Below are 18,265 nucleotides of genomic sequence, written 5' to 3' on the forward strand. Positions count from 1 at the left end.
AGGGGATTTGTTAAGATGCATCCTGCACACTGTAACTACAGGTTAATGCATTTTCTTACACACAAGCAAAAATGCATTAACCTGTAGTTACAGTATGCAGGATGGGTTTTGCACCCGGATGAGAGCCTTCCTGAGGGTGTTTCCCGTCTGTGCTTTGATGTTGCACCTTTAGTAGGTTCACATGAACTGCTTGTCCTCAGCTGTGCTGGCTGTGGTGGAACTGAGTTCTCTCAGAATACTGTACACTCTAGATAGGCTTGCCTGGATACTGCTGGTGAATAAATATGTTTTGTGAAGAATACATACCAGTTACATAGCATGTGAATCCGCATGGTGGACAAAGATATAAAAAGTTGCTATTATAACTGTGATGCTGTGTACTTTATAGGATGTGTTTAAAAGCTTGGAGACTGTGTTTAGGTCCTCTTTCTATACTCTGACATGTTCAGACATTTCATTCTTTCAGTATGGTTCTTGATTTGCACTTGTCCGTGTACACAGTTAAGCAATTTAGAGGAATGATTTTTGATTAAAAGTCTGTTACACTGTATCTAGAAAAAATAAATTATGTCCTGTAGCAATAAAGAGTGCTGTCAGACTGTTACTGTTCTCTGTTAATGCACAAATCATGAAGAATAAATACTTTATAGATGTAAATTCCATTTAGGAGAATAATGCATATTTAAATTTGTGTAAGCAAATATATGTGATAAAATAAGTTTATTTGCAGCTGAGTCAGACTTGCACAGAATTGATTTCCTGCTCTTTCTCACCCATTAAAGGAAGGAAAATGTCTGGAAAAAGTTGTTCAGAAAAGTCATTATTTTGAAGTTGCATTAAAATGCAGGATCACGTAACTTTTGTGATATATGCCTATCTTTTTCTTTCCTTTGCCAACTCAGTGAATTGCAGTGCAGTGTAGGTAGTGTGCAAAAGGCCTCGACAGATCAAAGCTTCATCAAAGTAAGACATATTTATGAATTACTGCCTTGTTAAGCTATCTGCTGCCGTGAAGATGTTTACTTCTGCAAAAGCAGTTTAGCATAGCAAATGAAAAATACTGATATGATGTATTGGATTAATTCTGCAAATACTGTTCAGGGTATTTGTAGCAAGAAGTTAAGCTGCCGTTTTCACATGCTACCATTTTCACATAGTAATCTCTCTTATGGTCCGTAGTACTTGTTGAGTTGTATTTGTTTTGATTCTTGGTGTCTTAGGAAAGCTTGAATAAAACAAAAAGTATTACTGTGCTGTACAGCACTAGAGGCCAGAATCTTATTGTATTGAGGACAATACATTTGTAAGGCAGACAGTCTCTGGCTTGTAGTTTGCCGTGTAAGTAGTGTTTGTTTGACATCTGAGGTAATTGGAGTTGTGGATGTAATTGAAGTTGCGAGCATAAAATTTACAGTTCAATGAAGGTTTATCCTAGGATTTCTGAATAATATTTTGAACAAACAAAGTATGGGAGCAAATTTGTTCTAATTCATTTATTCACAGATACGTTAATGATCCCCCTGCAGTTTTATGGGTACGGCTGTAAGGCTGATAGTCTACTGCAGAGTTACAATGATGCTTCAGCAGTCTTTTATCTGTATGTTTAGTAGTGTACCTGGACAGGTCCCTCAGGTCTACTTTGCATTCATTTCAGTTGGCAGATGTGTTTAAAAACTTCAGTTAATACTTGGAAACAATATTCAAGTTACAGAAACAACTTTGAATGTGGGATAAATATAGGTAAATCCAAACAACTGGAGGAGGGGAATGCTTCCTAATCATGGTGTTCTGTTGGGAGCATCCATGGAGAAGTAATATTTTGAATGTCATTAAAAGACACATGAACTTGAGCTTAGGATGGTATGTTCCATCAGTGTGTGCAACTTCAGCTTCTGTGTTTTTTATAGCCTGAACTTGAATGAAAAACACTTCATGCTGTTTATCACAGGAATATCCTGAAGTGCTTGGGATACTACTGTACACATTTAATACAGAGGCACCTATTCGAGTTGACAAAGTGTAAGATATAGTAGGTCTTGCAAGAACCTTGGTTTTCTTGTAGGCTACACCTGGCTGGCACTTTTTGTTGTATTTGTGGAGCAGGGCTATAACTTGTTTATATGGGAAATGGAGGTAATTGCTAACAAGCTTTTAGTAATAAGTGGAATACTCTCCAAGGCTGACAGAATGGATGGCTGTGTAAGTTGCTAGGTGCATATGTGTCACGAAAAAGTATTTAGAAATTCTGCTGCCAATGGTGTTAATCATTCTCAATAGTTTTAAAACAGCTTTTCAGATTTGGTTAATTTCAAATGTGCTGTTTTGATGCTAGACCCTTATACAGCATTTCAGGCAACTAGATATGTGACTATGGAAGCAGAGAGAAGTCCAGCTGGCACATATGTCCTTTCATATGTGCTTACAGTTATTAAAACATGACCTGAAAAGTTTGTTTGTAAAAGAAGATGACAAAATCAAGTATTTGTACCACACCCACTAAAATTAATGCAATTTCATACAGCATATTAATTATGTAACCTTTTAGAAATTTTTAAAAAGGAAAAAATGTGGAAAAGAGTTGAGAATAGTAGAGAAGTTGATCAGTAGAGAAATTGTGATTTATCTTCTAAGTTATGTGAAAGCAAGCAAATAGTTATTAGGAGTCACATTGTAGTTGTATCTCACTGTATACACCAGGGGTTTGGAAAAAAAAGCACACAGATTTTCCCCTCCACACTAACATAGTTATGTACAATTGTGATTCCAGCCCCAGAAACAGAATAAATATCTGAAATTCTGGAGGGCTAGTTTAGGGAAATAATCGTGGGGCTGGTAGGGAGCTCAAACAGTTACCTGTCCTGCTTTTCCTCTCTGCCAACCCTTCCTCACAGTGATTCGTCACTAGATGTTTGAATCCCTTTCTCCGGGCTGCATTGCTGATGGATATTCTTCACCCACCCCAGGCAATCTGTTTAAGTGATATGATACTCCTTACTGGTAGAAACATTTCCCTTATGTTGTTTCCATGTGTTATTTCCAAATGTCAGGGAAATCTTCCTTGCTGCTGTTTAAGAGTCATCTTTTTTGAAGTATGGTACTTAAAACTATATGCAGAGTGCTAGATTTGATTTTAGCAACATTGATCAGGGTAGAAGGGTTACTTTTCCTGTCTTGTAGCCTTCACTCTAATACAGCTCCATTTGTTGCTGTTTGCTAAAACGGGGAAGTATTGAGTTGTGTGTAACTTGTGGTCCCCTATAATCCTCTGCTGCCCTTCTGTTTAGTTGCACATTGCCAATTGTTTGCCCTTTGGTGATTTGCTCAGTTGTTTATTCCTGTCCTGTGTTTCTGCAGTTGAGAATGATCTTACTTTCTTCACAGATGTATTAGAACTACTTCATATTCTGTTTCTAAAATTTAAAAGTCTAGAAGGCCCAACTGACTTCAGGTGAGCTCTCCTGTCTGTCAGTTGGATCAAAAGCTTTTGTTACCCATGTATCTAAGATATAAAATTCTGTTTATGAAAGGAAAAGAGTTTAAAGCAGCAAGTTTTTGCTGTTCTTTAGGAAAAAAATTACTTCCCAAAAAATGACTTTGACTACTTTTGGTAGTGGATAAGGATTCATTATGTCTTTTGAGTTAACTGTGCTTTAATAAAAGCAGTTAAGTACGATGAAAGATAACAATGCAAAAATACATCTTTGGGCCTGATGGTTTGCTGAATTGTATCTCTCGATGTAAGAGTTTCAATTAACTGAACTTCCACCTTGGGATTCTCTTGTCATCTCCTATTTGCTACGTTTATCAGGGAGAAAGAAAGTGACTGTTCTAACTTCTTAAAGTATGTTGAGGTTGTCTACACTGGCAAAAATAAAAGCAAACTTTGTCTGCTCAAACTATAGAAGAGTTTTGGTGTGTTTAATACTGGCTTATATTTGCTGTCTTTCAGCTCTATAGAGATGCTTCCTCCTCTAGAAAGTTTGGAATTGGAACTAAAATAGAAATGCAAAATGTTAAAGTCACAGGCAAAGGAAAAAGAGAGGGCATATATGAGGGGTTTTGGTGCTTTTTTTTTTTAAGTGGATGAATAATTTGAGTGGGAGGGAGAGAGGGAGGCAGACTGCTAGTACAGCTTTTATTAAAAATAAGGACTGAATTTCTGGATATCTTCTGAAAAGCAGTAGGTAAAAATTACTATTTCCATGCCCTTAGTTTAGTACACATATTTAGAATATGAAAACTTGTGATGTTTAGGAAGGAGAGAGATATGAAGGCTCAGCTGATGATTAGCCGTTCTGTATTAACAGAACACATTGCTATAAGGGCTACTGGCAAAGTTAGGCTTTTTATTATTAACTAACTTTCTAAGGGATGATAGGACTTGTTCTTAATTGGCTAGTACATGACACACACACTGTCCTTATCTTTAAAAGCTTTTAGTACTTCACTTAATCTTCCCTCTCTCTCGAGTTGAGATTTAATGTGGAATTTCTGCTGAAGCTATTCATCAGGACAAAAACCGGAAAAGCAATTATTGTGGTAAGCCAGAGCTGGCACTTGGTAGGACAGATTTGCATGTCCTGTCAAAGTCAAGGAAGAAGAAAGTGATGCATTCAACCTATTTACAGATTTGTGTAAGAAAGCAGAGAGCTCGGCTAAAATTGAAGCAAACCAGTGCAAATACACTAGACAAAATGTGGGAGTTGAGTGTAGTGTTGGTGCAGCGAGATCATCAGAGAACAGTGAAAAAATCAGCACTGGAATGGTTGCAGATCAGTGCCCAGCAAAGAGTGGGTCCGTGGCTCAGGGATGTAGGGGCTTTGGCAGCAGAGTTTGTGTAGCAATTCCTGCCTCAAGCTGCTTGCGTCTGGCTCAGTTCTACTGCCTTAGCTGTGCTAATGCAACTATCTGCTGAGCTTTAAAAAACAAAGACAGAAGAAAGGGGATTTGGTAAAGCTGAGTAAGTTCATGCAGTCCAATTTACAGCTTGACAGCCAACTATTGTAACTACAGCTGAAGTGGTGTCAGAGCAAGCCAGCCTTACCCTGGCTCCTTGGCTGAAGTGAACAGATGGCGGACATCTGTGTAGAGGGATTCTGTGCACCCATGTTGGTCAGAAGAGCCTGGATGAAGGAGTAGGAACCATGCAGGATCTTGAACTCTAGGAGGATGTCTGAGGATAGAAAGGAATTGTGTCAAGGTGGTGGTTTGTAGCAACTTACCCATTCAGACAACTCTACATGGGAGGTGATGACTGGGTTTCACTTGTAAAAGGAATTCTCTTCGGTTGAACTAGAAAGCTTTTTTCTGAAGCAGCATTTTAGAGTTTCTGTCCTCTAAATTGTTGATTTGTAGCCATTTACATTTTAAGCGCAAATGATATGCTTCATACAGTATCACCAAGCTTCCTATATTAAAATGCTACTAAATATCTGGGAGATGGGGTCTGTGTGCTGGTCTCATCTTTCTTCTGTCTTCCCAAAGAACAATCTCTTACTGCTCTTCAATCTGACTTGATATTCCCTGGAGACTGGAAATTTGGCCCATGATAAAAATTGCAGTGGAAGGGTCTGCTGGAGCTAAATCCTTCCTCTCCCATTCAGCCCTGGGAATGCACAACCTTCCTCTTTTCGCTTGTTACCAGATGACAGGCAGTGCACTGCCACTGTGGTTTCTAGCCCTGCTGCTACAGGGAGCACGGGTGGTTCTGATCTCTTCTTCCAGCTGCCGGAGCAGAAAGCCTGTGCAGATAGCCTTACTCTAGGGATAGGGCTGGAGGTGTCTGGGGCAGGTGTGTGCGGGTGAGGGCAGTACAGAGCAGAGAATGAGCAAACTGTCTCAAAAGTGTCAGTACCTAGTTTTGGTACCGTATTGCTATTTTACTGTCACTAGCATTGACTCTGGTTATATCAAAATTGATAGGGTCAGGCTAGTAGTATAAGTATAAATGTGTTGACACCAAGTGTGCATGTGCACGATTAAGTTACGAGTTTAGTTTTGAGTGACTTAACAAGTAAGTGTGAAGAGGCCAGTAGTCACAAAATATAAATTTGCTGTGATTAATATTTTCATTAATTCTCTTAAAAGTGTTAAATGCAGAATTATTTTTTTCTTTAAAGTGGGCAAGGTGGCAATAAGCATTTCCTTTATTCACATAGTTATTCAGATATCTTTAACTGCCTATGCTGTATTTCCAAATTAAGGCCCTCAGTGGAAAAAACACCTGATTCATGTTTGCTGAATGCATTGCACTATTGAGATTCCAGAGACGTAAACTGGTCAATCTGTTTGAAGGTGCAGCCAGCTGCTGTTTCAGTCATTAACAAAATAATCAGTTTCTGTAATCTGAGAGTGTAAAAAAGAAAAATAAATTTGTTTTTAAAGTTTTATTTTCATTTAAAGTGAATTCAGTGGTAGGCTAGCCTGCCGTCTTATCGAACTTGGACCACAGGCTACTTTCAGCCTCAGGCAAAGAGAAGGAACTATATGAAGTAAAAACATTGACTTAGTGGAATCTGTAGCTCAAAGGAGAGTGCAAAATGACCTGAAAGGTTAAATGAAAAGACAATAATTAATGCTTGAAAAATAAATTCCTGAAGCACATTACATTTTTCAGTGTACAGGTAGCTGAGCTGATACTACTTATGGAAATAATCACTACTGTGCTTTCAAACATCCTAGTGAGCACCCCCAGTCACTGTGGAACCAGAGACTTTGAAGAAAGAATTTTTGGATTAAAAAATCTGAACCTTTAGAAAAACATTTAATTTTTGCTTATGATATTGTGTATTGGTTTCAGCTGGGATAGAGTTAAATTTCCTCATAGAAGTTTGTATGGGGCTATATTTTGGAATTTTTTGCTGAATACAAGGATGTTTTAGTTCTTGCTGAGTGGTGCTTACACAGAGCTGAGGCCGCCTTCTCTGCTTTTCATGCTGCCCTGCCAGTGTGGTGGCTGGGGGTGCACAAGAAGCTGGGAGGGCAAACAGCTGGACAGCTGACTCAAACTGACCAAAGGGATGTTCCATACCGTTTGGCTTCATGCTCAGCTATAAAACTCGTGAGGGTACAGGAGGTTGGCCAGGCTGCTGTTACTTCAGAACTGTCTGGGCATCAGTGGGTTGCTGGTGAGCAATTAGGGGTTTTTTTCCATCACTCTTTTTCCTTGCTTTTGTTTCTTTTCCTCTTTTTTCCTTAAAAAAAAAAAAAAAAAAGCTGTCTTTATCTCAGCCCACTGATGAAAAAAAGTTTTCTCACTTTTACTCTTCTGACTCTCTCTCCTATCCCACTGGGTGCTGGAGTGAGAGAGCGGCTGTGTGGTGCTTAGCTGCCTACCGGGGTTAGACTATGGCTATGGCTTTCTGAGGTTTAGATAAATCCCAGACAGTGAAGGTAAGTTCTAACTGAATATTCATTGTTTTGAGTGGTAATTTGCCAGGGTATGTAGTTTGGAGCTTGTAAGTGTAATAAATTTAAACAATTTCAGTGTTAATCTGCCCACAGTGTCAAGAGAGGGAAATTGTGACAGTAAGATGTTTTAAATTATTGAAATATTCCTCTCCCTTTTGGGGATTATTCCATACCTTTTTTCTGTTAACTGAAGTGGAGTAGTATCTCCACTGTCTGGAACAGTGTTGCTTAGAAAACTGAAAATTCTCCATTCTAATTGAAATTTCTTTTTAATTCATCTCCTCTTGGAAGCTTTCAGTACCTGCAGGAAAGAAAGAGATGTAGAATATTGGTTACAGATAAAGAATGTTGGATAATACAGTTTAAAAGATAATGTGAATATTTTTACCTGCAACTTTTATCTGAATTGATCAGGGATATGCATTTTTTATGATTCAGAATTAATCAAGTAAGGGTGTCAAGAATGTCTGTTGTTTTTATGTTTCGCCCATTTGACAGCCAAATGCATTCATATACTTCTGGAAGTAAATAAAGTTTTGGTTTGGTTTTTTTTTTAAGACTGTAACCTCAAAAACAGTAATTGTGTCAGTATTACATGCATTCGTTCTTCAAACCTTGAACGTGAGGTCCTGTTCTTGCCTTGTGGAAGAAAACGGTTTCTGTAATTCATAGATGTAAAAGAAAAAAGAGCAGCTGAGTAAGACAAACTATATTTGTTTTTCTTTCTATGTCAAGTGTTGGTGAGATTGATATATGCATACGAGTTTTTTAAGAATGCTGGGACAAATCTGAGGAAGAGTGGAAAAAGTTATGAGTTATTAAAAGATTGGGAAAAAATACTTCTTAGAGATATTTGAAGCTCACTTTACATGTCTTTAAAAAAAAAGAAAAAAGTTAGTTTAATACCTTCTGCCACAGAAAATGATGACCGCCCCGCCCTTCCCTTCTTTGAGATGAAAAACACTTGGCACTGCTGCTTGACAGCTTCCCCCCACACACACCTCCCTTGGCTTCCCCCTTCCACACACTTCTAATTTTGTTTTCCCTCTGTGAGGTATATAATAGGCCTAGGAAGTGACTGTATACGTGAATGAATGATAACAAAGAAATAAAATTGGACATAATAGGGTGAAAACAAGAACCAGGTAAATTAGATGGAATACTTAACTGAAAATGTCCTTGTGATGTTTCTGTGGTTATAGGATATACTTTTTTCAGTAGAAGTCATGAAACTCAGTTGCCTTCTCCTTAAACTAATAAAATTGCTAGTTACAGTAGGGAAAGTTTTCAGTATTTCAGCTCTTGGAAGAAAGGCAAGATTTTGTTCAGATGTTCAGAACTGCATTAGATACACTGTAGTTAATTTATATAATTATTTTACTGTTGCTTTTATGAACTAGACTCTGCTCTGAAGTGATGCCGCCCAGGTAGATCACAGCAGTTCTGGGAACTGCGAGCGAGACTAGCCTGCCTGCCACTGTGGCAGTTGACATTGCCCCATTCAGGAGTTAGGTGTATGTCACAGTTTGGTGTCTTAGATTTGCACAGGTGGCGGTGATTTGTTTGAGTATTGTTGTAGATCTAGGTCACGCACTTCTTGATCCCAGAAAGCTGCTGCTTTTGTTTCTGGTGTGCAGCACGTGAAGGAGTTGAGAGGGAGAACAAAAGGTAATGGAGAGTGAAGGGAAATATCTGTGTTTCAGTGGGTGAAGACTGGGATCCTTCAGAGGACTTGGCATGTAACTGAGCAGGAATCTCCAGTGATCCTAAATTTAGGCCTGTAAATTAGAATGGTTCCAGATTTATATGTAGAATTGTGGTCAAGAGGATGGATAATTTCTGAACGTTTGAGTTCTAGTGCTAGGTTGTGAACACATGTATGCTTGTGTTAACCTTGAACATCATGTTGTTTCTGGAAAAACAGGGATTTTTTGTGGGAGAAGACAAGTTGGTTATGCAAGTCAGAGGGATTGGGTCTAGATTCTGAAGTTTTCTGTTACAGCCTGTAGTTTGCTGGTTCTGGGGAGCAGAGTTCTTAGTGCAGTATTTGTAGAAGTAAAAAGGAAGCATGCTGCTCTGTGTTGGTGATTAAGGCAGTGCCTGGAAAAGGCTGGACCTACCTGTTTATGCACTGTGCATTTTAGGAGACACTCCTGTATTGGTGGTTTGTGGGGTTTTGTTGTTTTTTGTTGTTGTTGTTGTTTGTTTGTTTTTTTAAATCCACCTCTGTATTCTAAAATGCTTTTCTGCTATGTGACAGCAGCTAACAATCATTTGAGGAATTGGGGTGACTGTAGTACCCTTTTGAAAGGATGGAGGTGTGTATATAAACATCTTTAGCCTGAGAAGTGAATAACAAGCCTGTTTCCCTTACCTTGGTTATTTACTGGTGTGTTGCATCTCTAAGGCTGGTCAGTTTTGCAGAACTGTGTCCTATCAGCAGGTATTGGGTGTGTTTTGAGCAGGCCTACTAAACTGAGCTTCTTTCAGAAGGTAGAGCAATACCCATTTTTAAGGTTGGGTTAGCCTGGAAGAAGGACCTGAGAGAGGATATTATATGTCTCAGGAACCTGATTGCCTGAAAGGTTTCTTGTAAATTGGTCTCTGTATTCAGATGCCTAAATGCTGCCCATTTTAGGCACATAGGCAAATAAATGCATGGTTCCTTCTCTAATTTTGAGGTATTTTATATCTAGGTAGAAGTTAACCTCTCCTGTAAACCAAATGTGACATCCAGACTTTCAGTAAATGGTGAAAACTTTCACTATATTGATTCAATAAATCTTTCCCAGGGCAGAATAATAACTGCATGATATATCTTTTAAGAACAATTGAATACGAGATGAGATACTTTGTATGTGAGAGAATTATTTGGAACAAAAAAATGTAGTGCCTTGCACCCATTTTTAAAGATTTTGCATGCTGTGAACTTCAGTTTTAAAAAAATAAAAATTTGCATTCAGAGACTTCAACTCTCTTGAGTGGACATCTGTTTTTGAACAATACTGGTGTTTAGAGAACAAACTAAAATTAAGAATCAGGCAGTTATCTTGTATTTCTACCTTTTTTGTTTCAACCACTTGTATGAGTATGTTTGAGGGCAGATTTCTCTGTTGCTCTGTGCTGATTTACTGATCTAACTGTTGGATTCTGCTCTGCAAGTTCAGATGTGCCTGCTTATTGTCAGCTCCCTCTGGCAGTCTGCTAACCAGCCATGTTATAATCAGTGGAAAATTAAGAATTGTCAGCGATTGCTTGAATAAAAACAGACTTGCTGGTTGACTTAGTAAGGATATTAACTGGGTGACTAATTGAGAAAATTAATTGTCAGTCCCCTTTTTCTTGGATTAGTTGCTGAGACTTTTTTTTTTTTTTTCCAAAGATGGTAGAGAGTTTTCACCTTTCTAAGGATTGCAGGAGTAGTAAATATAGTTAATAACAAATTGACCATTTTGTCTTATGTTGTTTAATGTGGGATGGGCAGATTTTGACAAACACCTGAAAAAAAAATTCAAGGAAAATTGTAAGTAATCAAATTGCATAGAGCTTCATAGATAAATGAGGAAAAAAACCTCGGAAACCTGCTATTTTTTTCTGCAAAGATTCGACTGATTTGTATCCCAGATCTCTAGAAATAAGCAGTATCACCATATTGCAGCTAGTGATGGACATGTTTGCACTTCTGCAGTGTTCATGGAACTCGGCTATGGTTGGAGAGATTTCATGTGCGTGAAGAAGAGTGGAGACAAGACATGACTAGGATTACATGTTTTAAGGGAGATTTAGAGACATAGATTTAATGTGGTGAGTTATAGCACAACATTTTTGTAGCAAATGGTTTCTTAGAATTGGCTAAAGATAACAAAAAGTGAAGCTGACAGCATCAGATAAAAGATTACTTATGTTATAATTTGCTTAAGTGTTGCAATTTTAAGCAATTGAATTGTAAATATTTGCTTTTTAATTTTAAGCACTGCAAGTGTTTTTACTGTTGGTGTCAATTCATCTGGGAATGAAACAGTAATATTTTAGACTCTTGTGGCAGGTATTTTATTGTGAGTGTAATTTTGTTTGGTTTACTCCAACTTTTTTTTTTTTCCATGTCAGGCTGAAAGAAAAAGTAATTAATTTTCTTTTCCTGGAACTTACTTTTTTTTTTTTCCTGAGGCCCTAAATTTTCACTGTCATTATACTCATGTTTCTGTCTTTTTTTTCTTCTCTTCCCCCCTCTGTGGGGACAGTCAAGCAGAACGTATTTGGATTTTTTCCACAGAGATTTGACATGCAGATTACTAGGAAATGTTTTTACCATGCTGGCAATTATAGACCAAATTCTTGTAGGACGTTATATGTCTGAACCTCTTAAGCTACAGCTTCTACTAGAAGCTAAAATAGCTGGCTTTCTTCTATTTGCTTCTTCATTAAAGCTTTTAAGGGATTATGTGATTTCTGTGAGGGCAGCCCCAAGAAAAAGATTTCATTTTTTTCCCTTGCATTTTATTTTTCATGATTTATGTTAGGTAGGCAGCAGCAGAGTTAGTTTTCTGTATGTCAGTCCTAGCAAAATCAGCTTCAGCAATGATGCTAGTTTAAAAAAAAACCTGCTTGAACTCTTTGATAGTTGGTGCATGTGTGCAGTTTTGTCATTTAAGCAGTCCACATACTGCAACTACCAGCCTTACTAGTGGATGTTCTACTTGAAACTGCATAAAATAACTGTGAATAAATGATATCTTTGCATATAGATATTCTTTGCATGTAGCTATTCTCTTTCTAGGAGTAGTGAAGAGATAGGTTTCACAGCCAGGAAAGAAAAAAAGCTTTCTTCTTTTTCTGAAGTTCAGAAAACTCTGTGTTAATGGCTGCAAACTTTATCTTCCTGGACTTTAATGTCTCCTTTTCAGTTTAGTGAATTTCAAGAACAGAAAAGCGGTTTTGTTAATTCCGTATCTAGTAAAGCTTAAAAGTGACTTAGAGGGACACGACAAAGCCACTAAACATCTGAAATACTGAACTTCTAATTGCACTTGTACAAGCAACAGCCTTTGGACATGAACCCTTGTGCTAGCAGTAGTATCAGCTATTAATAATCTGTATTAAAATCTCTCTTCATTACAATATTGGCAGTTTTCCCCTGCTGTTTTTCAAGTTTCCTTGTACTACTTATCCTATGTTTTCTTGGTAAAAACATTAAGATCCATTAATATGGAATACTTCTGTAATTTTAGGAGCCCTATGTGGGCAATTGTCTTCTGTGGCCATGCCTGAACATACTGCCAAGTGTGAAGAATAAAGCCTTCTCCCTGGGACTTGGGACATTTATTTTAGAAGGTGTGATTTGATTAATTGTACTTTTCCTGTCACAGAGATAAATTAGCTAGGGCTGGCTGAATCGTGCTGCATTACCTGAAGGCTTTTGCATTGTAGTGCTTGCAAATGTTTTTTACAAGCTGACATATGTGTTGTCAGAGCTATATGCAGAAGTGTATCACATTTTTTTAAAAAGTCATGTGACATCTGGACTTGATTTTTAATTTTTTTAATAAAGGCTCTGTTATTTACTACAAACATGTTAAAATGGGAGCAAGATAGCTGTTCATGAATATTATTTAGTGTAGATGAAAATTCTGTTATGTGCTTTCGTAACATATGTGCACAGAGTACTTTACATTCTTAATAATCATATTGTTAGTGAAGCTCAAGACTTTAGAGAAACGGGAAATTCCTGCTAAAAAAATTATACCAAAGTGTTGGGGAAGAGGGAAATTATAAAGACATATTGTTGCCTAACAAGTCTCTCTGTTTTTCCTCCATAATCTCATGTAGCAATGGGTCAAGAAGCTGGCAAACCTGCCTGGCCCAGACCAGCAGGAGGATATCAGACTATTACAGGTAGAAGATACGGAAGAAGACATGCCTATATCGGTTTTAGACCGTCTTTGACTAGCCAAGACAGAGATGAACATCAACATAATGAAGACTGCGAACGATTAGAATTGGAGGATGCTCAGAAAGAGAATTCTTTATGTATGTGCATATCTTTGTGTATGTGCCATTTAAATGCAAACTGGGGCACTTGGGGTGGAGGAGGAAGGCACATAAAGAAATGTGAAGGGAAGAGAGTAGCCACTTAAATACCATGTGTAAAGTACATTTCATATGGCTTTATAGAATGAAACTTAACATGAAGGCAAATTAAAATATAGTCTATCTTAGGCTGTTTAATTTTGCCTGAAGAAGGGCATTCCTGAATGAGTTAATTCATTCTAACCAACTGGATAACCATAACATTGTATAATTATTTTGTCTCCAAATCAAATTATGAATCAGATTTGGAATAGAATATCTATTCTAATCTTCTATTTGAAGTCAGCTATGAAATACTTGACATATCATGGACCAGGTTGTTCTGTCTTTTTCAACCTTAGTGTAGTTACAGTGAGAATTAGTTTAAGCCTATAAAACATCTTTCAAGGTTCTCTTTTTAATTGTTTATACTGGTCAGACCACTTTCTTTTCTTGTTTAATGAACATTGAACATTAGTATTTCCCAAAATGTCTTTTGTGACTTCAGCATCTGAATAATAATTTCATAGAGAAACACGAAACAGCTTGTTGGATTAGAAACATAATCCCATCTCCTTGAGTCTATGAGTTTTTCTGCTAAAAATAGTTTGATATAGCATCAGATCTTCCAAAGTGCCGGGTCCTGCACTTGGGTCACAACAACCGCATGCAATGCTACAGGCTTGGTGAAGAGGTCACAACAACCCCATGCAACACTACAGGCTTGGGGAAGATTGGCTGGAAAGCTGCCCAGCAGAAAAGGACCTGGGGATATTGGTCAAGAGCTGGCTGAATATGAGCCAGCGGTGTGCCCAGATGGCCAAGAAGGCCAACAGCGTCCTGGCTTGTATCAGAAATAGTGTGGCCAGCAAGACCAGGGAAGTGATCGTCCCCCTGTACTCGGCACTGGTGAGGCCTCACCTTGAGTACGGTGTTCAGTTTTGGGCCCCTCACTACAAGAAAGACATTGAGGTGCTGGAGCGTGTCCAAAGAAGGGCAACGAAGCTGGTGAAGGGTCTAGAGCACAAGTCTTATGAGGAGCGGCTGAGGGAGCTGGGGTTGTTTAGCCTGGAGAAAAGGAGGCTGAGGGGAGACCTTATCACTCTCTACAACTACCTGAAAGGAGGCTGTAGCCAGGTGGGTGTTGGTCTCTTCTCCCAAGTAACAAGCAATAGGACAAGACAACTTTGTCATATGTCATTGTTCTTGGAGACTGTTATGTGATGTAGATCATCTTGGGGTGGTTTTAATTTTTAGTAATTTGACCGCTTTTGCAGTTGTCTGCACTTCATACATTTTCTAGACCTTCATCTAGCTAAAGGTTTATTTTTTGTAAGTCAGTGTTGACACTTGTGGAGATCTTCCTAATGTTTCTCTATAATGCTACCACCTTTCTTGTTTCAGTTACTCAGAAATGAGCATGCTATTATTTTAGGGGTCATATGAAACATGCAGTTTAGAGTGCTTTATCTCCTTGTTTTTAATACAATTGCTTTGTATATGAATTCGAAGTGACTCATTTCCTATATTAACAAAATGCCTTTCCTTTTATATATATTATTTTTTGTATTACGACTTTTCAAATTTATCTGAGAAATGTTTTGGATTGATTTATTTTCCTTACCTCAACTAGTCTATGTTTTTTTGCCCCAGTTGATACTTACTTCTTGATGGGTGGGTGCTACCTAAAATATGCTGCATATTTCTTTGCTAATTGGCTTGACATCTTATACACATCTAAGCAACTGTAGAAGGTGGGTGGAAGGAGATACCCTTGGAAATACTAAAAATCTGACTGGACTTGGTCCTTGGTAACCTACTATAGGTGGCTCTGCTTCAGCTAGATGGGTGGACTGGATGATCTCCAGAGAGGCCTGCCTGCCAGCCTCAGCTGTTAGCAATTTTGTGAAGGAGCTTCAAGATTTTAATTAGATAAAATGTAATGTTACAGTATTGCTTCCTGCAAAACAAACTCCTAGTGCTGAGAGGCACAGCTCATGTAAGAGTTCAGTGCCATGAATTCACCATGAATTCTTCTTTTCTTTTTTAACCCTGGAACACTTATTTTACGTGGCTTCCTACCTCTGCCTGTTTTTAAAATAACATATAGGGAATCCCTTCAATTAACCATGCATGTTTCTTTTTTTTTTTTTTTTTTTTTTGGCTTGTAGTTAAGTTTCCAAATCTCTTAATATTGACTTAAAAATTTTAAGTACTCTCATCAAGTTATCCAAGCTATTCTATGTTCAAAACTAGTTTGGATGATTGCCTTGGTTAGGAGTTTACAAATGACTAGAACTATGCATTAATTTTGTAGTAGCAGCAGTATACATGTTTTTATCTTCTTTAATGCTTGCTGCTGGGTTTGATATTTATTGTCACTTTATGCAAGAGGTGTTCAAGTGTAATATAACCAAACTGAATTTGTGATGATGGTAACTACTAACTGTAATTCCATGTTTATCCCTGCTATTATTTTCTTCTTATGAGGAGTTGCACTCACAGCTGCATGTACAAAATACAGTCTGTAATTTATAATAGCAATAAATGGCTCTATCTGAGTGTGCCAGGAGGCACAATTTAGCCAGGTAATGAATGGACAGTCCAATTTTTAACTTAAAGAAATGTGGTAGCTTTTTTAATCTTCCAGTGTTTTTTTCAGATTTCCTGTTCTCATCTTAAAATTCCATTTTATATAAACAATGTAAAAGTGCTGCTTATGAACATGATCTTCTAATACTTGGACTTTTTTCTATCACATGCTGAGCTGAAATTGTATCATGTATTTCTATATGCTCAGTTTACCTAAATACATTAGTGAAGAATCACCGCATCTCTGGTAAATGTTTCTCTTTATCAAATTGCGCTGCAGTCCTAGTGAACTATCCTTTCTTTTTCATGATCAGTTGTTGTAGATGAGAATATTTCTGTTGTTTTTGATTATTCCAATGCATTCTTTCTTAAAACTTTCTGTGAAGGTTCCAGTCCATTGATTCCAGCTTCTTCTGGTTTATTAGATGAACCTTTGTTAGAAAATACTGGAACTGAAGAACCCATTGGCCAAAATGTATCAAGTGAAACATTTGAAGCAAACACATCACCATTGTCTCCATTCTCTTATGGTCTGGAAGACAACCAAATCTCTGGAAACTTTATGAATCCGTCAGAAAATTCTGAGGACCTTGCAGGATGCGCATCTGGAGGGCATAATGATTTGAATGGTCAGAATGGAATTGCTTTTGTAAACATTGACTCTTATGAGCCAGATAGTAGTGGTGGAGAGGAGGATGCTCAAGACAAATTTTCTTTGTCAGGAGAAGAAGCAAGTGTATTTCAGGAAGCGCTAGATAACATATTTTCTGAGTTAGAAAAAGGTGTAGAGTCTTTTACTGACTTACAGGCCCGATTGTCCGCTCTCAGCCACAGTGTTTCCAGAGAATGTTACGAAGAAGCAGGACCAATGCCTTTAATGAGATATTTTGGCATAGATTCAGACTTAGCATGTCCAAACAACAGGACATTTAAGTCTTCTGCTGAAGATCAAGCTGTACTGAAAAGTAACCCAAATGGTGCCAATTATGAAACACAGCAGATGAAAGATATAGTGGATGTTGGAATCAGAACCCCTGTAGCAGTTGCTAATGAATTAAATGTCAGTGGTGGAAATACTGACCAAGGAAATTCACCAGAGCTAGTAGTGAGACCTAAAATAAGAAAACAAAATACTGCAAACCAGTTGGAGGGAGAGATGCTTTTCCCTAATGATGATGAAGAAGAAAGTTCCTGGAACAGAAATGGTATTGCTGAAGTCCAGCAAGGCCGTGCTGAGTGTGCCTTGAGAAACAGCAAAGAAGAGATGAGTTCTACTATGTTCTTCAACTCAAGAGAGTATGACGGTCATCAGAGGAACACAGAAGCAGACATAAAGAAAAATGCAACAGCTCAAGAAGAGAAAAATGTTCCAGATGATAGCACTTTTTGGGATGAGTTTGAAGACTGCAGCAGACACTTCTCAATGTCCCACAAAGATGAAGACAGGTAAAATTTCCATTTTATATCTGTATTACTGTTGATCCTTTTCTGTAAATAATGTGGAAATCTGAATAATTTGTTAGCAAATGGGACGTGAAAACTCAAGCAATTTCAGAATATGATCAGATAACAAGATGCTAACTTTTCCTTTCAGTTCTTCTCCAGTCCATCTAAAGAAATGGTAATGTACGTTCTTTTGGTAATGTAAAAAGCTTTTCCTTATGTTTAGGGTCAAAGCGTCTTACCACTAAGGAAGATTACTTTTTTTAAAGTTATTTTTACTGAGTAGATGGAGGTTAGAGAAGGAAAAACTTGTTCAGCATGGGTTTTGGCAAATTATGGGTCTTTGAAAATTCCCTTCAAGACTTGTTATTTTCAGAATTTGTTCCTTTTGCCATCAAATGTCAATATTCTGCATGACAGCCTGTGTATGTTCTTGTCTCCAGCCTTTTGAAAGAAATTATTCTTCCTTGTCATATCTGAAGAATAACTTGATAGGATTGCCTATAATCCCTTTTTAAAATACAATTTCTTTAGACTTTAGTATGTGTTTCCAAAGTAACTATTAATGACTACAGTTTCAGATCTACAAATGGCTCCAGCCTGGACACCAGGAGCAGTATTCAGACTCCTCCTGTTTTGGGCTCTCTACCCAGAAGACAGACTAATTTGGATAAACCTTATATTCATTATTTTTTACTCATATAATGCTGGTTAAGAATGTTTCACTGTGAATTGGAGTTATGTAACAGAGCTA

The 18,265-nt window shown here is 37.7% G+C and overlaps 1 protein-coding gene across 8 annotated transcripts in view; it reads left to right on the forward strand.

The window, feature by feature from the left end:
• PJA2 (praja ring finger ubiquitin ligase 2) overlaps window positions 1-18,265 on the forward strand; it is a 44,809-nt gene that overhangs the window by 11,832 nt on the left and 14,712 nt on the right. For 3 of the 8 annotated variants that reach the window (XM_075740267.1, XM_075740262.1, XM_075740264.1), the window contains exons 2-3: window positions 13,237-13,437; window positions 16,455-17,514. In XM_075740267.1, coding sequence (XP_075596382.1) covers window positions 13,237-13,437; window positions 16,455-17,514 — 1,261 coding nt within the window. Of the gene's footprint in view, window positions 1-6,910; window positions 7,128-13,236; window positions 13,438-13,507; window positions 14,614-16,454; window positions 17,515-18,265 lie in introns of those variants that run through there. The other 5 variants (XM_075740263.1, XM_075740266.1, XM_075740265.1 and 2 more) reach the window with 4 other exon arrangements.

The sequence above is a fragment of the Balearica regulorum genome, chromosome Z (genome assembly GCF_011004875.1).
Source record: "Balearica regulorum gibbericeps isolate bBalReg1 chromosome Z, bBalReg1.pri, whole genome shotgun sequence".
NCBI lineage: Eukaryota > Metazoa > Chordata > Aves > Gruiformes > Gruidae > Balearica > Balearica regulorum.